Genomic DNA, 25,686 nt, shown 5'->3' with positions numbered 1-25,686 from the left:
AGGGCCTCATTGAATAAATGGGATCTCCTGAGACTGAGAAGCTTCTGTAAAGCAAAGGACACTGTCACTGAGTCTCCCATTTTTATAAGTCATGAGTTGTCTGTAAGTCTTCACCTGGGAGTAGGGCCTTCTTAGTTTTCCCCTGTGCATTTGTTGACACATGGCAACTGGTGGTGTCGTTATACAGGTTTTGTTTAGGCTACCGTACTGTTAGGATTTTATGACTGCAGTATTTTGACCTTTATAGAAGACACTGTCTCAAGCCAGGCCATGGTGGTGCACGTCTTTAATCCCAGCACTCAGGAGGCAGAGATGGGGGAATCTCTGAAAGTTTGAGGCCAGCCTGGTCTACATGAGCTAGTTCCAGGACAGACTCCAAAGCTACAGAGAAACCCTGTCTTGAAAAACCAAAATAATAATAATAATAATAATAATAATAATGATGATGATGATGATGATAGTAATAAGACACTGTTTCATGGCAGATGTCCTTGTCCTCTGACCCTTACAATCAGGTTATAAAATTTAATAGCAATGAACTTAGCATAGTTGGCGCTAGTCTTATAAGATAGGAAACTAGCCTTTAAACATTGTGCATTTTGTTGCTTTTGAAAATCCTTTGGTATGAGAGATTTTGGAGATCTCAAATGATTTGTTGAAAATGTTATACATTTTCTTTATTAAGGCAATATGTGACCTTAATATGTTTATACTATAAATGTGAATATTTATAGGAAATGTAACTCATTCAATTTAAAAAGGAACATTTGCAATTTTAGAAAATCCTCCGGAGGAGAAACAGGACACTTTTTCAGAAAAATTAATTACTCAAATCATAAGAAATCTTCAAGTGAAAATTTCCAATATCCATGTTCGTTATGAAGATGATGTGAGTATTTTTCCTCATGTATGTATTAGTTACTGTGACTGACTTTTGCTCTGTAGTGTCCAGCCTAATAAATACTAGGAGATGGAGGGACAGAGAGCTGAAGACCATACAATCTTTTCTTTTTATTGTTACATTTTTAATGAGTGCTTGATTATACTTTGCTTAAGTATTAAAACTTTGGGTTATCCAGGTAATGTCTTGGGAGTAAATGAATTTCACAGATTTTTTTTTCTTTTTATTGTATCTCCTGGAAAGAGTACTGGTTTAGGAATAAGTAGAGTTAACTTATTTTTTTGCTCTTCAGTAGTTTATTGTTTCTTTAAATGTATAATTAGTTGCTATTCTAGTTTTTGGATTTTCTGTTGCTGTAATAAAATGCCCCAACAAAAATATCTTTAAGGGAGAAATGGTTTATTGGCTATAATCCAGGTCATGGTTTGGCATTGCAGAAAGTCAGGCAGAAACATGAAGCAGAGAGTTACATTCACAGTCAAAGCAAAGACAGAATGAATGTGCATTTCTGTTCTAATCGTGCTTCTGCCACTCTTACACTGCACAGGACCCAAACCCAGGGAATGATGCCACCCACCGAGGGCTGGGCCTCTGCGTATCAGTCAACATCATCAAGTCTGCCACCCCTCCCCCCACACTCACATACCTTGTCCTCCCAGACATGCCCATCAATCAGCCTGATCTTGATAGGTCCTCACTGAGACCTCTGCTCAGGTGATTCTAGATTGTGTCAAGTGCAGAATTATAGATAACCACCCCTTTTGCTTTAAATGTTACTGTATCATTTTTTAAAAGTGTATGTCTGACAAGTTTGTCTATGTAATCTTGTGTGGTAGAAATGGCACAACTGCAGTCCGTGTGCCTAGAGGATTATGTCATTAACCTGGCTTGGTCTTGGCTCTTGGAAGAAACAGCTTCTCTAAATAGCTTCCTTAGCTTCAGACATACTTTTCAGCAATTAAAACTTAACAAGAAGTTGGATTTTTACAATAACAATATGCATAAATCTTTGAGTGTACTCACCCCTTTTCCCATTTAAAATAAAATTATACCCATAATACAAGACCTTTGAGAGGCACTAAACATCTGTGGATGTGAGAGAGCTTCCAAATGCTGCTTAAAAGGTGACAGAAGAGTCTGAAATTGAAACAAAACAAACATAGTATGTACATGGGAAGACCAAGTCTATTAAAACATGTTCCAAGTAGGTAGGTCTTTGAGCCTAAAGTATTTTCTGTTATTGTTTTATTCTAAAGTGCATAGAGGTTATTTTTAAACACACTGCTGGAGAGTTTATGTAAAAATAGAATATTTTTTCTTACTGGCAAAAGTTGGTGCTGAACGTGTTGGCTATCTCAGTTAAGTTTACATCCACTTTAGGAAGGGGCAGGGCCTTCTGGACTGTGCTAGTGCAGGTGATGGTGGTGAACTGCTGGGTTTGCTTGTCTGTGATCTGGTGCTGAGACTGGGGCCTTACATTTTGCCTTATTTGTCATAAGAAGAAAAGTAGTCATTAAGACTGAGCCGCCTACATAGAAGAGTCAGATGTCTCCCTGGAGTAAAGGATTATCCAGAGTTTCAGATTGAAGCAAAGCAGGGCTGCACTTTGCCTTTGTCACCTGACTTCTTTACTCAGTGACACACAACTCAATGCACTCCCATTTTAAACAGAGTACTGTATCAATTTTTATATGTTTTTATAAATTTAAAAATATTTCTACAAATATAGTAATTTATAAAACACTAACATTAATATTTAGCAATTTGTTTTTAGAAAAAATATCTCAAGAATTATTCTGAAAAGACTGTTTTTGAATATTTGATACTGACTTTTTCTATGAAGTGAATTTTATTCAGCTGATTAAACCAGTAAGTAATTTACTTTGTTTTTCTTTAGATCACAAATCAAGACAAACCGCTCTCGTTTGGTATTTCCCTTCAAAATCTCAGCATGCAGGTACTTTGTTAAAAAAGGAAATGTAACTTTTTAAGTAGTGTAGTATAGTCAGGTTTATGATTATGATTAAGTCAGCATCAGACCCGTACGAGGTATGTGTTTGGTTACTTGTGTAGAAGTGGTCTAGGAAGTCCTCAGACTGGATTGGAATTGAATAAGTAAGGGCACATATCATAAATTTGGTTTTTTAAGTTGATTCAGATATTTTATATAGTTCTTCTGTAAATTACTCTTCATGTTACATTGGTTTTCACTTTTATCTTTGTAGCTACATATGGTACAATTCAACTTAACTCCAGTTCAGCATTACATCTTCCATTTGATTTTTGTGTATAGTTTCTTTATAAAACATGGTCTGCAAGTGAAAAAGAAAAGGAACTGGGAGGGAGTGGGAGAAGTCAGAGACTACTCAGTACAAGTGGATGATGTCTGTTGTCAGTGCTGCTGGCATACTTAAAATGTAGAGAATTACTAGTTATATTTGCTAATGTGAAAAACGTTGCCACAGTAGCAGTGGTTTTATTTATTTAAAGTATGTTATGTGTATTTGTGTGTGCCCGAGTGTATCTGTGTGCACCATATGCACATGACAGCAGCCCACAGAAGTCAGAAAGGAGTGTTGGATCCCCTGGGACTGGATTGACAGGTGATTGTGAGTCACCATGTGAGTGCTGGGAAGTGAAACCTGGTCCTCTGCAAGTGCCATACTTGTTTCTATACACCTCTGAAACCCCACAAACCGTAGGTTTAATTGTTACCTTTAGAGGTTCCTGGAACCTTGTCTGCCATACCAGAGTCAAAGAGTTAAAAACTCTTGGGTTGGCATCCTGATATGCGTTTTCCATATTTATTATTATAAGGTTTTGCAGTGCTGGGTTTTGGTGTGTTAGGTAAGCACCACTGAACCACATCTCCAGTGTGAAATCTATCCTTTCAAAGTCATTCTTGGTGATCATAATTTGTGCTGAAGTTTGGGAGCCACACTTGCCGTCAGTTCTTCACACTGCAGTGTGAGCCATCTTTCCAAAATCATGATCTGGTGAGGAGTGGGGACACAGAGCTGTTATCCCAGCATCTGAAAGCTGAGGTAGTATCATGAGGCCAAGTCCATCTGGGCTGCATATCCAGTTCCAGTTTGGATAGAAATATGCAAATAAAGCTTTGCTTACTGTTATTTCCTATTTTTTATTTTTAAAAATTTGAAGTGTTTTGATTTGAACCTGGGGCCTCCTGTAGTGTTCCTTGATAAGAGTTCTTATTATATACTGGCCTTGTCCTCAGTGACTTCGATTACCCTTCGTTTAAAATCTGTGATCTTGTCTTTATATTGTCTATAAAACCTTTGAAATTGGACCCTAAGTAATGTATTTGGTTTTCCCCTTTCCTTCCTGTGTTTTATTCTCTGGCCATATCTTCGACCTTTGTAAAAAACCAAAAACAACAACAACAAACCAAACAAACAAGTGAATGAACCAAACTATATATTCCCGTCTAGAATTATAATCTTACAGTGAGTAGTTTTTATTCATGGTGTATGAACTATCATGATCATAAGCCTATTTTTTCTGAAGTCCTTTCAACAAGCATATGATTTTAGGTTAGTTGTTTTATCTGGCACACCTCTGTGTTTGATTTTTTTTGCCATATTCTATCTGCTGCTTATTAGATCTCTAAAAATTACCTGTTTGAAATTGCTTATTTCTGCTTGTTTTTGACCAAAGAAGTTCCTTGAAAGCAAAGTATTAGGGTTAGTGGTCTGATAATAGTATTTTTGACTAAATGATATGTTTTCAAAGGCATTTTTATGAGAAATTAGTCTCAGGGTATGAGAGATAATGACTTGCTTATTGTATATATAATGGTATTTTTTTTTTTACTTATTTATATTTTTTTTCCTTTCAGACAACTGATCAAAATTGGATTCCATGTTTACATGATGAAACTGAAAAACTAGTTCGTAAGGTAAAATAAATTCTAACCCATTGATTTGGTGAAAAAGAATTTTGGAAAGACAAATGATGATGTTGTGATTTTTGTTTACATGTGCAAAAATTTATGTGAATTATATCTGTTTACTTTATTTAGATTAAGACTCAATTACTTGAGAGTTCTGAGCATAGTAAACATTAAAAATTCTTTAAAAAGTTAATGGACATTAATAAACTTGATTTATTTTCAGCTAATCCGATTAGATAATCTCTTTGCTTACTGGAATGTGAAGTCTCAGATGTATTATCTGAATGATTATGATGAATCATTGGTAAGTAAATATTTGTAGTACCATATTTTGTATAGTGTTTAACTCCCAGTCAATCATCCATCCTTAGAGTCAGTATTGCTTCTAAACAAAATCCGGCAGGATTTTTAGAAACAGAATTAACTGAAACATTCTTTCATAACAGTTAATGATGGATTACTTAGCCATTTTAAAATTTTATCCTGTGGAGTATGAATTATTTATTTGTAATTGCTCTTAAATATTCTTGTAGATAATATAAATTTGTAGGGTAAAGATATGTTTGCATAAATATAAATAAAAACAATTTATCTTTTAATAGGTAGTCTTGAAAAATGGTATTGTCAATGAAAATATTGTCCCAGATGGTTATGACTTTGGTAAGTTATTAGATAAAATAAAAATATAATTAGAAAAATTAGCATAAACTTTTATGTTAGCGTTGTTGATATACTGGATTATTTTATATTAAATTTTCTCCTAGTTATGTGTGTGTGTGTATATATATAGGTAAATATCAAAATATACTTTACCCTTTTAACGTAATTTTTCTTGTTGGACTTTCTGACTACATTTCAAAACTATAGGAAAAATGTCTAACAAAAAAGAATGTTGATGAATTGTATTAAAGTTTAAGGATTATGTCAGGTGGTGGTGGTACACGTTTTTAATCTCAGCACTCAGGAGATAGAAGCAGGTGGATCTCTGTGAGTTTGAGTCCAGCCTGTTCTAAAAAGTGAGTTCCAGGACTGCTAGGGCTGTTACACAAAGAAACCCTATCTCGAAAAACCAAAAAAAAAAAACAAAAAAAAAACTTTATTATCAATTTGGCTTTTCAAGACAGTTTCTCTGTAACTTTGGGGCCTGTCCTGAACTCAGTCTGTAGACCACTATAGTGATGTTTATTAAGATGTTTCAGAATCACAAGTACAGTTTAATATCACTAGCTGGTATAACCACAGTGGTATGATCTTTATGTTTATAAAGTGTTCAACTATTTTTTTTTTTGTTGTTGTTGAGACAGACGTTGCTTTAGTAGCCCAGGCTTGCCTTAAATTTAAGACAATCTTTCTGCCTTTCCCAAATGCTGAGATTAAAGACAGGAAAATTTTATCTTTTACTGTTGAGTTATTTTAAGTGAGCACATATTACCCCCAGGCCTCAATCCCCGGTATGTTAACTCCTACTATGTAGCCCTGGCTCTCCTGGAATTTACTGTGTAGTTTAGGCTGATATCAAACTGTAGTTCAGTTGATATATTCTCCTAACTCTGCCCCAAATGCTGGGATTAAATGCATTCACCTATATGTCTGGCCTATATATTAACTTTATAATGACAAGATCATTGCTAAAATATAGAAGAAAGGAACAATTTTAAAAACATATTTTAGACTTGAGAATACTCAATAAACATCAATTGTTGATGCTTAATTTAGTTCTTGAATTTGGCTTCCTGACATTATAAGGCATAGAATATTCTTCCTCAAAGTTTTCTTGGCATCACTGAAAGTTTCCTTTATATATTTCTATATGTTATGTATGCTATTTTAACCTTTTTATAATTTCTCTAAATGGCTCTTCTGCCAATTTTGGCAGTTTTTGTTATTATCCTTGTTTCTCTTTTTTGTTTGTTTTCAGTGATGGGGATTGATCCCAGGCAGTCACTCTGTTACTGAGCTACATGCCCAGTCCTTTGTGCCAAAATCTTATTTTCATTATTTTGAAGTTGATTTTATTCTTAATTCCTTCTCAGAGATCTGATAACTCTGTATCATGTTTATGATATATTTAGATTTGACTTACATTTTCTGTGTTTTAGAGTCCATTGAAGAAAGGAAATAATTAGTAACTGTAAAAGTAGATTGGACTAATAGGATTGACTGGTGAAAAGTAGACTAGGAAGATGAAAGGGTGAACCCTATGTTTGAGCTAAGGATAAGGTTCTAAAAAAAGACCCTCTCCCTTGTGTGACTAAAACCCAGACCTTGGTGAAGTGAGATGAACATGGTTAAGGTTGTATTAGCAAAACTTGTTGGAAATCCAACTCTGTGACTGATGAGACTCGTGGAACTGTATCTCCCTGCCTGTGCTGGGTCCTGGGGGAAAGTGTTTGCTGACTGTCCTTAGCTGTTGTGCAGTACAAAAGGCTGATGTGCAGTAGTAACTGGACGCCAGAGAAGCCATCATAGATTAGGGCTAGGTGTTAATGAACTTTGCCTCTGTCTGAGCCTGTTAAATGAGTGCACTGCGGGACCTGACAGTGTAATTCCTTCCTATTGATTCTCTTAACATAGCATTAGCCAAAATGCTAAAAGGGAAAAAGTACTAAAATAGTAGTGGCCTAAAACTATGCTTGTTTTGTTTTTCTTTTTAAAGCAAGCTTTGGAAAGTGAATTTGATGTTCATAAGTTGATAGCTGCATATTTGTAGGAAGGCAAAGAGAACTGGTTTGAGTTATTCTTCCTTACAAGTCTACTTCCTCACTTCTGATCTACTTAATGGGAGAAATATTCTTTTTTATTTGCTAAGGTGGGCATGATCCAGTAGAACATGAAAAATTAATGATGATTTGGATTTCTGAATTGATGTGGGGGAAAGGGTTGGCATCTGTTGTATGGTCTAGAGTTTTCTTAAGAACAGGACATAATCAGTTCATCTTTAAGACACTTTTGTTGTAAGAGAAGAGTCTTGATATTAACTGTATTACTAGGGAAGGCAATAGGAGTTAATGCAATTTCTCTTCAGGGTATGTATGCAAGCATTTTTAACATGATAGGTACTGTAAGCTTTTGAAGAGAGGAACTATGAAATAGTGGTATAGAAGAGAGAGTGGACTTAAGCCACCATTGTTTTTGAAGTATGGTTCAAACTAGCAGCCTTATCATCACTTGGAAGGTTGTTTCAAGTGCACATTTCTAAGTCTCTCCAAGGCCTTTTGCATCTGACTCTCCTGGCACTAGAGAGTGTAATAATAAGCACTACAGGTGATTCTGATGAGTTCTCAGGTTTGAAAACCTTTGGGCCTAGAGTAGGTTAGACACGCAACAGGGCCATATAGTCAGATATTTTGCCTTTGCAGGCTGTAGATAATCTGACACATACTTTTTTTTTTTAAAAATCAATCCTTTAAAAGTAAAAAATTTATTCTTGGATAACTGGCCACCAGGAACATGCTGTAGTATGAATTTGGTCAGTGCCAATAGAAACAAAAAAGTCAACCTTAAAAACAATTTAAAAATAAATTGTTGATGGATCTTTAGCAGGGTAAACATGGGAGTGCTGTGTGATTTCCCTCTCCATAACATTAAGAACTCACTTAATATTTACAGTAATAAAGTGAGAATAACTACGATTGTCACCTTTTCCTTTCTAGCCACATTGTGCTATTAGGTCCAAGTGTGCAGTTGGGTTTTGCTGAGCAAGTACTGGTGTATTAAAAGGGCAAACTTGTTGAGGGAATAGTTAAAATAATGGATAAGAAAGTAGAATTAGAGAAGAAATGAGGAAAGGATCATCATTGGTTTCATTTAGCTGGAGCAAGAGGATCTGGAGCGCTGCCCTACGGTAGACTGATTGTAGTTAACAGCATGTGTGTTTCAAAAGCTAAAAAGTGAGGCCAGACTTAGCCTGGTTGAGAATGCTTGCTGTTTAGTCATGACAACTAGAGTTTGGATTCTAGCACCCATGTGGGACGCCTTACAAATTCCTCTAATTCCGTCTCTAGAGGGTGTGATGTTCTCTTTCACCCTCAATGAGCATTTCCACCCCCCCTAAATAATTCTTTTAAAAGCAAGGAGAAAGATATTGAAATTTTAAATTATTATGCCAGTGTATAAGTACAATGTATACATGAATGAGAACAGTGTGTAGATTTCTATTAGTATGTGTAACTTTTATATTTATATCTATTAAAAACAAGGAAGAAATAAATAAACCTTAATTTTAGCAGTGTAAGGACACAAGTCAAAAGTGAAGGGTGGTGGAGAGGTGGCAGATCAGTGATTTTTTTTCCAAGGTCCAAAAGTTCAAATATTGATTTATTTTCCAACAATATTTATGTTTAATGTCTAAAATATGTTCTAGAGGTGGTTAATACAAACATTATATTATACTTATGTACAATTTAGATTATAATTCAGTAGTTAATCCTAGTATAGATTATACTGTCACTGTTCTCCCTCTGCATACTTACTACTTTTGCTGATATCATTTGATCCAAGAAGATGATCCTGGGCAAATTCATATTCTGCCATCTATCTATGCAAATTGAAAGGAGGACTAGTTTACAGAGGAAGATCATAAAATGGAATCAATTATAAATATAATCTTAACATTTCTAATATTCTTTAAAATTAAATCTAGAATTAAAATTGTCCCTTCTTAGCAGTGTTCCTGTGTAGGACTGTGAGAGACTGCTAAAGAGGTGTACAGGAGTATTTCCAGCTGATCTCCTTAGTGCTAGGATGGTTGAACTGGAACTCTAATTGTTTTTCAATTTGTATTATTTTTCAGTTTTTCGACCTATATCTGCTAATGCCAAGCTTCAGATGAACCGGCGATCAGATTTTGACTTTTCTGACCCCAAAATAAACCTGGACGTTGAGCTACATACCATAGTGATTGAGTTTAATAAACCACAGGTGATTTTCTTTGATGACATTTAGATTGTTAGTTATTGTTTGATAAAAGCAAAGTTAAGATTTTTAAGTGTTTTCTGAAATTCGTAGTTGCATAAATATTCCTTTTAAAACTTGATAATGTAAGCTTTGCATTCAGTAGTGAATAGGAGCCCTGAAACATCTGAAAGCTGTAACTCTGTCTCTCTAGTATTTCAGTCTCATGGAGCTCCTCGAGTCCATTGACATGATGACACAAAACCTGCCCTACAGAAAGTTCAAGCCCAGCGTGCCTCTTCACTACCATGCCAAAGAATGGTGAATGCCTCAGTTGTTTTGAAAGTTCTAAAAAAAATTAACTAATTTTATTATTTATAATATTTAAGAATGTATCACAAAACTAAATTAACTATGTTTTTTTTAAAAGTTATTCTAAGATTTGGTGCAAACTGATTTGGGTCTAGGAATATATGTTGCTCCCTTTATGTGTTAATGAATTGACTCAAGAAATTCTTTAAAATAATTTGCAACTAAAAATCTTAAAATACTGTAGTTTTCATGTACTCTAGAAGAATCAGTATATTTGAAATAATTAAAACTTTCCTTGGTTTTTCTGCAGTGCTCCACCCGCTTACCACCGGCCCCTACCTTCTCCTCCCCCCCCCCCCAGATTTCCATTTGACTCATTAGAGCTTTATTAACTCAGCTTGAATATTAGTAACTGAGATGGTTCTGGGAGGTTTATCCATGTAACCCCATTTTTAAATTTAAAAATTTTGCTGTTTCTTTTGAGGTTGTAGTTTAGTTTCTATGACTTGTAGGACATTTTAAAGTAACTATTTCTACAATTATTGACTAGTTTTCCAATTATGCATTAAGTTGTGCAAAACTCTTTTTTTTTTAACAAAATTGAGTGTTTTGTTTATTTTTTGTTGCAAGATATAGTAATTAGTGGAATGTTGCTATAAATAGAGTGTTCTGATAGAATGCTGTTTTAATAGTCTTGTAGTTACTCATGTTAGAAAAAATAAATTTAGTTGTTTTTGGTATTGTTGATCTGGGTATAAGTATGGGGTCTTTTTTTTCTTTTGAATAGGTGGGCTTATGCTATACACGGTATTCTTGAAGTAAATGTTTGTCCTCGTTTACGGATGTGGTCTTGGAAGCATATTAGAGACCATAGACAAAAAATGAAACAATATAGAGAATCTTATAAGAAAAAGTTAACAAGTAAGAAGCCATCTCCTGAAATTCTCATGTCTTTGGAGGTTAGCATTTTAAAACAATCATTGAATACTATACTGTGCATAATTTCTCCTTAGGGTTTTTTTGTTTTTAACATTTATTTGTGTTTGTGTGTGCATGTTCACTGTGGTGTGTGAAGGTGGGGGGGGGTGAAAGGACTACTCTGAGTCCATTTCTCCTTCCCACTGTGTAAGTTCAGGTAGTCAGGCTTGGTGGCAGGCACCCTCACCTGCTGAGCAAGCTCTATGCCCTTCCCAGTTTTTAGTGATTGCTACATTTTAATTACTTAGTCTGCTTTTTACTGACCATTTTCTTTCTCTCTTATTTGGGTGTTTTAGGGATTTTACTTTTTAGCTGTGTAATAAAAAACCTGGTGACATTATTCACTGTGCTTTTGAAATTTATATTATTTTCAGTTCAAAAGGATTTGGGTTTACATACACCATAATGTGAAGCTTCATGTTATTTCTTTTGTAAGTCTCAGAAGTGATTGCCATATCGCTTCTAAACTCCTCTGTTGATGATCGGGGTAGATGATATTTCTGTTGTTATTATCTTACTGTGTGTTAGTGGAGTTTCTTCTGTATGTGTAAGCTCCTTTTTAATCTATGAGCCTGTGTAGCCCTGCTCAGCCACCTGTCCTGGTCTCTGGCTGTACTTCTACCTTAGTCTGCCATCCTTACTTGAACTTTCCTGATTTCCTGTCTGTACAAATAATTTGTATCTTAATTTTGTGGTACCTATAGTCTTTAACAGCAGCATGTTTAATTATATGCCTTGAATTATAATATGTAAGCAGAGACTGCTCGTATGTTTTCCGGCCACCTACACCTGAGTAATCACACAGAAACTATATCAATTACAACACTGTTTGGCCTATTAATTCAGGCTTCTTATTAATTAATTCTTACATCTTAAATTAACCCATTTCTATTAATCTATATATCACCACAAGGCTGTGGCCAACTGATAAGGTTCCGGCATTCCGGCATCTTTCCATAGGCTGCTACATGGTGTCTCTATGACTTCGTCTACTCTCTTTGTATATCTGTTCAGATTTCCAACCTGGCTTTACTCTACTAAGCTATTGGTCGAAACAGTGTTATTCATTAGCCAAAAAAAGCAACACGTATACTGAAGGACATCCCACATCAATATCACTTTTGTATTGCTCTTAGCCTTATGGCATAATCTAAAAGGAACTTTTTAAAAAAACAGGTAAAATATACTTTGGACAGACCAGGAGTAACTAGCTTTTTTTTTTTTAAAATTGAATTTTATTGAGCTATACATTTTTCTCTCCTCCCCTCCTGTAACTAACTTCTTGAAAGTAGTGTAGCCATTTAGAGTCTAGAATTTTCAATGGAAAATTCTGAAAAGATTGAAACTTTACATTTTCCTTTCAGTTTTAAGATAGATGACTAACTAAAGACAAGAAGTAATGGGGAATTTTTGGGTCTAGAGACCTTTCAGGTGGTTTCATAGTTCATTACTTAGTTATGGCCTTTACCGGATAGCACAATTCCAAGTAATGCTGTTTTCTAGAAGAATAATAAGTCGTAGTTGCTTCTTTTGGTGGAAAAAATTTGAACCTAAAACTTGAAAGTAATTATGGGAAGGCACGGATGTGTTAGGATTGTAGCTCTTCTCAGTTTGTATCCATAACTGTAACAGTTTGAAAAGGAGAGAAGTTAAGAGTAGTTTTTAACAGATTTCAAGTACTTGTAAGCCTTCTTGAAATATCTTCGTAGATATAAACTATTTCTATAAGATGAAGCCTTTATTACAGTATTAGTTAAAATGGTCTTGATGTGTTTATTTTTATTTGTAATTAAAACCCCCAATGAAAGACATTTTAAACAGTACATGTATGTATGTTTTTGAATGTATCTCTATTTATAGAGATTATAACTGTATTCATAATGGGGATGATTTCTCTGTCTACAAGTCGTTCTGCTCTAATTTCCAAACTCCTGTATGTGTGTTTGTTTATGTAAGAAAACACTGCATCCCAGAATGTAAGAGAGGACATATTGATGAATTCACACTGCATTTTCTTAGTGTAGTAGCTTATATTCTGAAGTTTACTATGTAACACTTGTTTTTCTTATATTTTCAGGAGTTGGAGAAAACCTTGGATGTTTTTAATATAACCATAGCTAGACAACAGGCAGAAGTTGAGGTAATTTCAGATTACCATTAGATTAATAAAAATAGTGTCGATATGAGAGGTAATATCAGTTTGTGCAAAATACTGTTTTATTAAGAATTCAAATGTGTTTTTTGTGTGTTTAGAAGATTTGATATAAGTTTTTGTAATACTTGTTTATTGTGTTGAGATGAAATTATTTGTAAGAAATTGAGCCTATGAAAATTTCAGAGTTCATATGTAGATGCAATGTATGTATCTTTTTTTTTCTTTTTTGGATTTTCGAGACAGGGTTTCTCTGTAGCTTTTTGGTTCCTGTCCTGGAGCTAGCTCTTGTAGACCAGGCTGGCCTCGAACTCACAGAGGCCTGCCTCTGCCTCCCGAGTGCTGGGATTAAAGGCGTGCACCACTACCGCCCGGCTCAATTTATGTATCTTTGTGTCTTGCTAGGCCACAAGGCGATTCATATGTTATTCCAAAGTCTTGTTTGGTAAATGTTACAGTTACCATGTTATGTTGTTAGTATGTGATTTTGTTTACATTTATTCAAATTCAAAAGAGATTTATTTTAGAAATACCCTGTTTCCGTTTTTTTCTATTACTAAAACAATAATTTGTCGTCTATGGGAAAACTTATTTTAGGTAAAGAAAGCTGGATACAAGATTTACAAAGAAGGAGTAAAAGATCCAGAGGATAATGCAGGATGGTTTAGCTGGCTGTGGACGTGGTCAGAATCAAATGCTAAACAACAACTAGAAGTTAAACCTGGAAGTATGTTCATTTCATTTTACATTAGTATAGTTAATCAGCAAATGCATAGTCATTAAGGTTTTTAATTTTTTCTAATTAAACAGGTATTGTAAGTGTATTCATAACAATAAGTTGTTTAATTTATTATCAAAATTATAAAATTACTATTATTTTCAAGCAACTCTCCTGTTGGTACAGAGGAGCTTTACACTGGGAGCACTCAGTGTAGCACATGTGGTGTAGTAATAGGTAAATATAAATCGCAGAATGCTTTATGCCACTGGAAGTTTTTCTTGAAGTTGCTTATTAGAAAGTTTTTTTCCCTTCTTCTCTTTTTGGAACATGTATGTGTGTATGCGCCGTGGCATAAGCTCAGGACTTTGCTTATATACAGGCATGCACTGTACCTTTGGGTTGTTGCCTCAGCCCTTAACTGTTGTAAGCAAACAGGCTTTTCTTTTCTCTCTCTCTCTCTCTCTCTCTCTCTCTCTCTCTCTCTCTCTCTCTCTTGCCACAGCTTAGTTTAATCTCCTGTCTTTTTGACTCTGACCGTGCATAACTGGGGATTACAGATAACATGCTACTGTGCCCAGTCAACACACTTGGTTTTCACTCAAATCATAAAGATCATAAGTCTTGGAGGGCTAGGGACTGGACATATGATATATTTTGGATTTATCACTTTTTGGTAGTGTGGCTAAGTTGGGTGTGTTAAATCTGTTTTATCCATCTGTAAATTGAGAGAAAATTAGGATAGTATATCTATTTGTACTGATTAACATAGTGCCCGTAAATTCTTGCTTAATACAGAGACTAAAAAAATTATATCGTCAAAGTTTTGGTTAGTAACTTATTTAAGGATCATTTCTAAAATTGCCAACACATATCTAATACTTAATACTTATAAAAGCTATTACAATAATAATAACATTTGTGAACTGGCAAGATGTCTGAGTGGTTTTTGTTTTCCTGTTTGATGATCTGAATTTGATTGTTGGGTCCCATGTAATAGCAGAGAATCAGCTTCTCAAAATTGTCCTCTTACCTCCACATAATACTTTATACACATATCTCCACATAACATGTACATACACACACTAAATAAAACAGCTATTTCTTTTTGTTTTTCTATAAAGCCAGGTAAATTATATTTGATTTATATTGTTAGTAGCAAGACCATAAAACACTTATTTATGATTTATAGTTCTTGAAGAAATGTTGACACCTGAAGAAAAAATTTTGCTTTATGAAGCAATTGGTTATAGTGAAACAGCAGTTGATCCAACCTTGCCAAAAACAGTAAGATATTTTCTTGCTTTATATCTTTTTTTTAATGTTAGCTGTGCCTTCTGTAATTCTTTCAGAAGTTTTGTATTGCTTTTTTTTCTGTGACCTTTTTGGGGGTCTATAAATAGAGCATTTATCTTAATCCCAGAAAAATGAATAAAAGTATTCTTTTAATTTTTGAGTTATTGCAGTGATTCTTTGGTAAATAAAGGCTTGTTTTGAAAGTATCTCTGGATTTGTAAGTAAAGGAATCACGTAAGATTGTTTTGTTTATAGATACCCCATCCTCACTTCTGTTTTATTCTGGATATTCTCTAGTTTGAAGCCTTGAAGTTTTTTGTTCACTTGAAAAGTATGTCTGTTATTCTAAGAGAAAATCACCAAAAACCGGAGCTGGTAAACATTATAGTAGAAGGACTTAGTACTTTGATTGTGCAAAGGCCAGGAGCACAAGCCATAAAGTAAGTATAAATTTATTTTCTTCACAGGTTAAATATCACTAATCTGAATCTGAAATACTGAATTTCAGTGCTTTGACTATTGAAGGAAAATTCCATACCTGACTTAGTGTGATAGAGTGCAGTAAAAACACAGGTACACTAAAAATATTGTGTACTATTACCTTTAGACTATATATGTGAGGAATTTATAAAGTATAAATTTGCGCTTAGATCTGAGTCCAGTTCCCCAGAGTCCACATTGTCTAAACACAAATATTCAAAAATCCCTCCAAAATCTCTCTTTCTATCAGCCCATATTACGATGACAGGGGAGGAGGCCCATTTTGTGAAACTCAGGAGTACAAGTTTTCTACCTTGGATCAGTTGACAAGTGGTACAGTTATATCATGTGCTCTTTTAGTGACTAGAATGTAACAAGAATGTAGTCAAAAATTCAGGCTGGAGATGAGGCCTTATCCATGTCTCTGTTCAGCTTATCAAGGTTTTCACATGTATTTTGTACCACAAGCATCCTGGCCCATTGAAATAGTCCTGGTGTTTAAACAGAAGAAAAAATGCCTTATTTTTGTGGAAGCACTTAGATTTTTGAAGGCTCATTTAAACAACATGAGTATTTTAGTTATAGGTTAACTTTGAAACATTTTGTGTAGGATAAGTCTTCACTATGCAGTAACAAAGTTCTCAAACTGGTCAGCAATTTTAAAAACACAGAAAACAACAGCGAACATGGTAGGTGGTGCTGGGGAAACAGTTTAGTTGGTAAAGTGCTTGCTGCATAAGCATGAGGACCAGAGTTTGATTCCCAAAACCCTTGTAGAAAGCCAGGTGTGGTAGCGACAGCCTTTAATCATAGTTTTGGGCAAGTGGAGACAGGAGGAATCCTGAAATTCAGTGTCCATCCATTCCTGTTGGATTGGTGAGCCCTCGGTGCCAGTGAGAGACCTTGTCTCAAAAAAAAAAAAAAAAAACAAGGTGGACAGTGTTTCAGCTTTTGTCTTTAAGTTTTACTTTAAGGTTGGAGTTTAGGTTACAGACTTTGCATTTTTTTGGATTTATCAATGTATTCAGTAGAAAGTAATATGTGAATAAACAGAAAAACACTAAAGAAAAAATTAAAAAATAGTATTTGACCATACAGAAAGAAACAACAAATGTTGCTATTCCTAGTACAGTGCCAGGGACAGTCCTGACTGGAGTGGTGAGGGAATGAAGAAATGACTGACACAAGCTGGGGAGAAACTGCAGCATCCCAGAAGCTTAGTGCAGCTTGAACAGAGAGGCAGGGGTTGGGGTGGGTGGGAGGATTATTGCATGCAGTTGAACAAAGAGATAGGGCTACCATACATGGTAGGATAAGGAGGCAGGTTTAGCTAATCTTAGAGGGGCATTCACTGTAGGGGAGTAGTCTGCAGGCTCTAAATACAAGGGGAGGAAGAATCAGAACATGGAGCAGAGGGAGGCTTTGCCACCTTTCTGAGCCTCAGCTGCCCCCCTTCCCAGGTGAGGGAGCAGTGGGCTTTGCCATTTTCCCATGGATTGAGGCTAAAGTCTTTGACAGGACTGGTCATGTCAACAACACACATTCACTCAGGACTTCACACTTTAAAGGCTTCCTTCATTTTCTGCAAAAAAGTGACTTTTACTTAGTCTTCTTTTTTCTTTTTAAAGCACTCTTCTTCTCCTCCTTGTCACTCTTTCTCCCCCATTCTCTTCCTTCCTTACCCCTCTTGTTTTTGAGATAATGTCTTTGTATTCAGTATCTTCCTGCCTCAAGCCTCTCAGTTTCTAGATTACCACTGTGTACCACCATGCTTGGTGTATTTTAACCTTTAAGAAATAGTTTTTTGTTTTGTTTTAATTTTTTTTTTTTGATGTTGCTTTTAGAGACAGGATTTTTCTGTGAAGCTTTTTGAGCCTGTGCTGGAACTCACTCTGTAGCTCAGGCTGGCTTTGAACTCATAGAGATCCTCCTGTCTTTGCCTTCCAAGTGCAGGGATTAAGGGCGTGCTTCACCACTGCCCTTCTAAGAAATACTTTTATTGAGAGCCCCTCCATATACTTGTAATTTATCTATTTAGTATATAATTTATTATGCTTTTGCAACTATATTAACTGTACGTTTTTTACATTGATAATGTTTAAGGTTTTGTGCATTAATAATGTTTAAGGTTATGTAGCCACCACCTGAATACAATTCCAGACATTACTGCATACCATGAAGAAACTGTATATATTTTACTGGCAGTCCCTTCCTAGCTTCCCAAGGCTCTTTTTCTCTGATTCCAACAACTAGCTTCTTTTTGTTTCTTATTTTTCTCCCTCTTATTTCTGGGGTTAGAGAAATTGCTCAGTGGGTAAGAGCTTTTGATATGCATGCACAGGAACCTAATTTCTAATTCCCAGAACCTTAAAAAAAATTGGGTTGAATGCATGTCCCTGTAACTCCAGTGGAGCTAGCAGGTGGATCCTAGGAGCTCACTGGCCAGCCAGCATAGCCTAAGTGGTGAGAAGCTGGTCAGTGAATGACCCTGTCTTAAAGGAGTATGGTAAAGAGTAGAGGAAGATATGTGATGTTCTCCTCTGGTCTTTACATGCAGGTACGTGTGGCTGCACATACACGTACAGACAGACAGACAGAATTAGAATTTTTTGAGCATTTTATGTGAAATCATCCAATATGTGGGCTTTACTGTTTTTTTTTTCCTTTTTTCCTTACCATGATGTCTTTAGGGTTCATTCATATAGAATAAATTTGTAATTTTTTAATTGCCTGTATTCTATTATTTGGCAGCACCATATTTTGTGTCCATTTTTTAACCGACAACTAATTGAGTTGCTTCTATCATTTGGCTATAAGAAATATTTGATATAAACATGAACAAAGTTTTATTTGTATATGGGTTTTAAATTTTGGGGTTATATATCAAGGAATAGACTTATTTTCTTATACAGTAACTGTTAATGTTGAACATCAGGAGGAACTACCAGATAATTTCCCAAATCAGGCACATTTTATATTCCTACTACCAGTGAATGAAATTTCAAATATCTCTGTAACTCCAATGATACTTGCTATTATCTCTTCTTCTGATTATGCTATCTTAGTGAAAAGTGGTATCTCAGTGTGAGACCATTATTGATGGTTAATGATTTTAGACATTTTTTTTCTGTATTGTTTTATGTTCATGTTCATACCTTGTTTGGAGAAATTATCTTTAAACTTCCTCTCCCTTTTGACTGATAGGTCTTGATTTGAGTTCTTAACAGTTCTTTATACATTCTTGATGTGTGTCTTTTTCGTATTCTTTCTCTTTCTGGTGGAGATCAAATCAGGGCTATGTTTATGCTAGGCAAGTGTTTTGCAGCTAAACTATGGCCTCTTCTGGTGTGTGTGTTTGTGTGTGTGTGTGTGTGTGTGTGTGTGTGTGTGTGTGTGTGTTTGGGGGGGATGCTAAGGATTGAATCCAGGGAACTTCACATGCATGGCAATTGCTTTAACCACTCAGCTGTACCGTAAACCTTACAGGTAAAATAATATTATTTTTTCTGTTTAGTACATTTTCTTTCTATTATGTCCCTTGTAGCAAAATGTTTTAAATTTTGGCCTGCTTTGATTTACTTAGACTTTTTGTTGTGTATACATTTTAGTATATCCAAGGTTTGTTTAACTGAGGGTACATTGAATATATTATATATTTCTGTAAGTATTTTATGTTACCCTTTTTATTGTTTTTATTAAATTTTTTCTTTTATTTACATCCCGACTGCATTTCTTCCCTTCTCTCCTTCTATTCGTTTCCGCCTCTCTCCCCCGATCCACTCCTCCTCTGTTTCTGTGTAGAAAGGTGTAAGCCTCCCATAGGTGTCAACAAAGCATAACATCTAGTTGAGGTAGGATTGTGTTCCTCCCTTTTAATTAAGGCTGGGTGAGGTAACCCATTATGGGGAATAGGTTCCCAAAAGCTTACTCAAGCATTGGGACAGGACCTGATCCTACTGCTAGAAGTCCCATAAAATAGACCAAACTACAGAACTGTCACACATATGTAGAGGGCCTAGATGGGTCCCATGCAGAATCCCTAGCTGATGTTCCAGAGTCTTAACTCCTCTGAGTTGTTTCTGTGGGTTCTCTTGTGGTGATCTTGACCCCTCTGGCTCGTACATCCCTTCCTTCCTCTGAACAGGATTCCTGGAGCTTGGCCCAGTTCTTGACTGTGGATTTTTGCATTTGTTTTCATCAGTTGCTAGATGAAGGTTCCATGATAACAATTAGGGAAGTCACCAGTTTGATTACAAGATGGCCAGTTCAGGCATCCTCTCCACTATTGCTTGGAGTCTTAGCTGGGGTCATCCTGTGGATTCCTGGGTGTTTCCCTGGTACCATGTTTTTCCCTAACTCCTAAATGTTCCCTCCGCCCCCATATCAAGGCATCTCTTTCATTACTCTCCCCCTCTGTAGCTTGGTCTCTTAGTAAGGCTTCTAACAGTGAGAGCAGCACCTCTCCCTGGTACTTAGCTAGCTTTTGGTAACCTGTTCCCTATGCCAGACTGCCTGAAATACGGGGAGGAGCTCAGTCCTGCCCCAACTTGATGTGCCATCCTTTGTGCAAACCCATGGGAGGTGTGGCCCATGGAGGTCTCCTCCATCTGGAGATGGAGGATGAGCAGATGGGGAGGAAGGTAGATAAAGAAAGGGGAAGGGATGGAAGAGAGGAGGGAGGGGAAACTGGTTGGTATGTAAAATAAATGGAAAAATGTTATTCAAATGAAATTAAAAAGAAAAAAGTTGTGGGAAATGAAAGTGACTACTAAAAGACACAGTAGTGACAGCTTATTTGGAGAGGAGTGGAGTAAGGGAAACATGACCCCACTGCTGGTGGGAGTGCAAACTTGTACAGCCATAATGTTACCTCATTAAATTTAGGTTATGTGTTCCTGTAGTAAGGAGGCCACTTGCTGGTTTCCGGCTGCTTAGCCCCAAAATAATCACACAGAAACCTTATTAATTAAATCACTGATTGGCCCATTAGCTCTAGCTTCTTAACATCTTAATTTAACCCATCTTCATTAATCTGTGCATGACCACAAGGTCGTGGTCTACCAGCAAAGTTTCCAGCATCTGTCTCCAGCCACAGCTCCATGCTTCTCTCTGACTCCGTCCTCTTTCTCCCAGTATTCAGCCTAGCTTTCCCCACCTAGTTCTGTTCTGCCCTGCCATAGGCTCAAAGCAGTTCTTTATTAATCAATTGTAATCATAGCATACAGAGGGAAATCCTACATCATGCCCCTTAGAGTGAAGATACTAAATACTAGCTATCATAGCTTTTGAATATAAAATTTAACATAAATATGGCTCTTAGTGAAGTAATCTATTAAAATTCATAGGAATCGTATTTTTTTCTCTTAAATTATTTGAGTTATAGGAAATGCAAAGAAAAATATCTTTACTATATTTCATAATTTTGCAGTTAGACAAATTATTTAAAATTATATTGACTCCTAATTCCTGTCCTTTTCTTTTATACAGATTTGAAACCAAAATTGATTCATTTTATATTACTGGCCTTCCAGATAATTCAAGAAAACCCCACCTACTGTCTTCATTGGACGATATGTCACTCTTCCAGATTACATTTGAGACGAACCCTTTAGATGAAACTGTTGCTCAGAGGTGTATCATAGAGGCTGAGCCTTTAGAGATAATATATGATGCAGTAAGCATTTTCTGTCTTAGTAAGCTTCGGTGTATTTTCACTTGCTTTGAGTTTGTGTTTTATGTTGGCGGTGCTTATTTTAACAGAGGACAGTCAATAGTATAGTGGAGTTCTTCAGACCCCCAAAAGACGTCCACCTAGCACAACTTACCTCAGCAACTTTGACAAAACTTGAAGAATTTCGAGATAAAACAGCAACAGGTAAAGTCATTTGTGAATTAAACATATTAAAGTTTTACTTTAAATGAATTTCTAGACTGGATTTGGTTCAGTAGAAACTCATCTGTTTTGCCAGATATGCATAACAATAATTGCTTTTTATACATAGAACTTATAGTTAATAATCACATTTAAGTTAACTGAATATTTTCATTTAATTATTTAGATGTCTTTATGATAGTTGGCTTTCTTATTTCATCTTTTTACAGTAAATTCCAGAGTTTGGTAGATTATTCTGAGAAATAAAATCCATCTTCTTCCTTCTCAGGGAGAATAAAGGGTATTGTTAAGGTCTCTTTTGGTCTGAATTTGCTAATATATTTTCATCCTTGCTTATTATTTATTTGTGTTTATTCTTCTACTCTTTCCTACAATCTCAGATTCCATTTATAGTTCAAATTCCAGAATTCTGTTCCAGTTCATATGCTGGTGTATGCAGTAGAAGCCCAAAACAAAGTATTATATGAAGCCTTTTTTTGTTTTCAGTCAGTTCCTCTTATTATATAGAAACAGATAGGTAGTTACAAGTAAATGTGAATTCATTGTATTTAAATCCAGTAGCCAGCAGATTTAGATTTTTTTTTTATCTTCAAGACATCTTTGCTCCAACAAAAAGTACTAAAACAGTAGATGTCTGCTGTATAAAATTCAACTGTTATAAAAAGACCCCAGAAAGTGTAAGTCTCCCACACTTTACCCTTCTAATTTTACATTTGTTTTCCCTTTGCTACACTACTAGTGTCATTCCCTGTTATTTAGAATAAGAATATTTAGTATCCATGCAGATCTCTGTGAGTTAGATCCTGGCCTCGTGTCCATTCAAATTCCAGGCCAGTGAAGACTACAGAATGAGTCCCTCACTTAGAAACAATTATTAAAAATGTTTTTTGAAGTTGGAAAGCTACTCATACTCTTAATTAATTTTTAATATTTAATATATGTTTCAGTTTTTAGGAAACTAAAATTTGCTTATTTTGGTGGACTGATAGCTCTTATCTGTTTTGGTCTTTTTTTTTCCCCCTTCATTTTCTTCTTTATTAGTTTTTGTTGCATTAACCTCTATTAATTATTTCCTTGTTATTTTTTCTTGTGTTATTGTCTTCATCCTTTGTAAATATTTTAGGTGAACAAATGAAAGCATACCCATATTTATCCTTTGTCTCTGATAAGAAAATGAATATGAGATTTTGTTAACTCTTCTTTTAAAGCGGAGGATTCTCTGGTAGTTTGATACTTATTCTTGATTGTCATCTTGCTGGCATAGAGAGGCACCAAAAAAATCTCCAGAAATGTGTTGAGTTCCCTTTGTCTTGGCCATCTCCTTGCTGGCATGGGGCCTGCCTTTAAGTGTGGTTTATGTACCCATTGAGACTCCCTTGGAGAAACTTATTTATCATTTGTTATCGTTTGTTAAGTAGAGATAGCTTCTTATTGATGGGAGTGCTTGTGTAAGTTCCCCATCTCAGCGCTTAACCCTGTCTTGTTTGGATCTGTTCAGACCCTCTCTCTCTATATATATATGCTGTCACAGTCTGAGTGAGTTCATATATGCATCAGTACCGTTGTGCCTGGAAGATACTGTATCCTTGGTATCATCCATCCCTTCTGACTATTAACAATCTTTTCAGCATAGTTTCCTGAACCCTGATGGGGAAGGATTTAATAAAGATATCCTGTTTAGGTTTAAGTATTCCAAGGTCTCTCATTCTATCCTCATTGTCCAGTTGTGGGTATTTGTATTGGTTCCCATCTACTGCAGGAAGAAGCTTCTCTGATGATGACTGATCTCTGGGTATAACAGAATGTTAGTCATTTTCCTGCTACTTCCCTTTAGCAGAACAAAAGTATTTGATTTTCCTCTAGGTCCATGGCCTCCTAGTCTCAGGTTCTTGGTCACCTGGAGCAGTGTCAGGCATGGGGTCCATCTTGCAGAGTAGGCCTTAAATCCAATCAGATGATGGTTGGCTTATGCCGCTATTGCAACAACATATTTTACAGACAGATCATCATTGTAGATTGAAGGGTTGGTAGTGGGTTAGTATGTTATCTTTCTCTTTCAGTAATATGCAGAACTACCTTCTAGTACCATGAACACTAGTCAGTAGGGATGAATGTTGCACTATTTACCTTTTGGGGTTTGGATTATTTCACTAAGGATTGTTGAAATAGGAGCGGCAGGGTTGCGTCCCCAGCACCCCAGCCACCTGGCTAGTTTATGCCCCGAAATAATTACACAGACACTGTATTCTTTTAAGCACTGCTTGGCCCATTTCTATCTAGCCTCTTTTAGGCTAACTCTCGCACCTGGACTAGCCCATCTCTAATCATCTGCTGTAGCCTGCAATGTGGCTTACCAGGAAGATTCTAGCCTATGTCCATCCTGGGTTGGAGCTTCATCGCGTGTGCCTCAGAGAGCAGAGCTCTCGCCTCTGCCCGCAAGAGTGGAGCATCGTGTCTCTCTGAGGCCTCTGCCCCCGAGAGGAGAGCTGTCGAGTCTCTGAACTCACTTCCTCTTCCTCCCAGAGTTCTGTTCTGTTTACTCCTCTCACCTATGTTTTAACCTATCAGGGCAAGCAGCTTCTTTATTTAATTAACCAATGACCTTCCTCCATCAAAGGATCCTTTCTTTTCTGATTCTATCTACTTTCCTATTAATTTCATGATTTCAGTCTTTTGTTTATTTGTTTTTCTTTTATTTTTGTAATGGCTAAATATTCCTTTCATGTGTTGATGGACATGTAGGCTATTTCCAATTTCTTGCTGTTATGAACAGAGCAGTAGTGAACATGTTTGAGCAAGTGTCTCTGTAGTAGGATATTGATTCCTTTGGGTGTATGTCCAGAGTTGTATAGGTGGATCATAAGGTAGATCTATTCCCAGTGTCCTGAGAAACCATCACACTGCTTTCCATAGAACTGTGCAAGTTTGTACTCCCACCAGGAATGGATGAATGTTTCCATTACTCCAAATCCTTTCCAGCATGAGCTGTCATTTGTTTTATTGCTCTTGACCATTATGACTGATATAAGATGAAGTCTCAAAGTAGTTTGATTTGCGTTTTCTCAATGACTAAGGATGTTGAACATTTCTTTAAATGTTCTCAGCCATTTGTGTCGTATTTTTTGGAAACTCTGTTTAGCTTTTCCCGAGTGTTAATTAGATTATTTTTGTTTTCTTTTTCTTTTCTTTTTTTTTGAGATAGGAATTTCTGTGGCTTTTGGAGCCTGTCCTGGAACTAGATCTTGTAGACCAGGTTGGCCTCAAACTCACAGAGATCCGCCTGCCTCTGCCTCCCAAGTGCTGGGATTAAAGGCATGCGCCAACACTGCCCGGCTTATTTTTGTTTTCTTAATGTTCAGTTATTTTAAAAAATATTCTTTATATATTTGAGACACTAACCTTATATTGAACATGTAGTTGGTAAACATCTTTTCCTATTTTGTAGTTTGCTCTTTTGCCCAGTGATGATGTTATTTGCCATAGAAGATTTCCTATTCATAAGGTCCCATTTATTATTTGTCTTAGTACCTGTGCTGTCAGCATTCTGTTCAGAAGTATTTTTCTGTGCCAGTGAGTTTATGTCCCGCCCGGTCCTGCAGCCGTTCAGTCCCAATAAAATCACATAGAGGCTTACATTAATTATAAACTGGTTGGCCTATTAGCTTAGGCTTTCTTAATAACTAATTCTTACATCTTACACTAACAGTAATTGGTATATAAATATAGCTTTTATTTGTTTGTTTGTTTACTTATTTGTTTAATGATGGAATGTTTTTCCTTTTCTATCACTGTGATTAAAATTTTTGCTGGACTTATAATAGTCTGAGCTGGCATGTATAGTCTCATAGTTGAGTTATTCTAATTGGTCTGTATTTATATGTTACTTATCTTTTTCCCTTGAAGCTCTTAATATTGTTCTTTTGTTCTGTATGATAATTGTTTTTAATATTATGTGTCGTGGGGAATTTCTTTTGATCCTATCTATTTGGTATTCTAGATGCTTCTTTGATTGGCACCTCCTTTTTTAGTTTAGGAAAATTTTCGTCAATGATTTTATTTAAAATATTTTCTGAGCCGGGCGGTGGTGGCGCACGCCTTTAATCCCAGCACTCGGGAGGCAGAGGCAGGCGGATCTCTGTGAGTTCAAGGC

At 35.9% G+C, this 25,686-nt stretch overlaps 1 protein-coding gene across 2 annotated transcripts in view; it reads left to right on the top strand.

Annotated features, from left to right (window-relative positions):
* The window catches only part of Vps13a (vacuolar protein sorting 13 homolog A), a 221,262-nt gene that overhangs the window by 37,851 nt on the left and 157,725 nt on the right, over positions 1 to 25,686 (top strand). For both annotated transcript variants that reach the window (XM_005352017.3, XM_026781029.1), the window contains exons 6-19: positions 780 to 889; positions 2,799 to 2,858; positions 4,761 to 4,820; positions 5,038 to 5,118; positions 5,417 to 5,474; positions 9,607 to 9,734; positions 9,922 to 10,028; positions 10,807 to 10,978; positions 13,075 to 13,137; positions 13,747 to 13,876; positions 15,060 to 15,154; positions 15,461 to 15,603; positions 21,131 to 21,317; positions 21,404 to 21,518. In XM_005352017.3, coding sequence (XP_005352074.1) covers positions 780 to 889; positions 2,799 to 2,858; positions 4,761 to 4,820; positions 5,038 to 5,118; positions 5,417 to 5,474; positions 9,607 to 9,734; positions 9,922 to 10,028; positions 10,807 to 10,978; positions 13,075 to 13,137; positions 13,747 to 13,876; positions 15,060 to 15,154; positions 15,461 to 15,603; positions 21,131 to 21,317; positions 21,404 to 21,518 — 1,509 coding nt within the window. The remainder of the gene's footprint in view (positions 1 to 779; positions 890 to 2,798; positions 2,859 to 4,760; positions 4,821 to 5,037; positions 5,119 to 5,416; positions 5,475 to 9,606; positions 9,735 to 9,921; positions 10,029 to 10,806; positions 10,979 to 13,074; positions 13,138 to 13,746; positions 13,877 to 15,059; positions 15,155 to 15,460; positions 15,604 to 21,130; positions 21,318 to 21,403; positions 21,519 to 25,686) is intronic.

The sequence above is a fragment of the Microtus ochrogaster genome, chromosome 8, assembly GCF_000317375.1.
Source record: "Microtus ochrogaster isolate Prairie Vole_2 chromosome 8, MicOch1.0, whole genome shotgun sequence".
NCBI classification, from domain to species: Eukaryota; Metazoa; Chordata; class Mammalia; order Rodentia; family Cricetidae; genus Microtus; species Microtus ochrogaster.
Note: the sequence above shows the minus strand (reverse complement) of the source record. Positions and strands in the feature narration are given on the sequence as shown.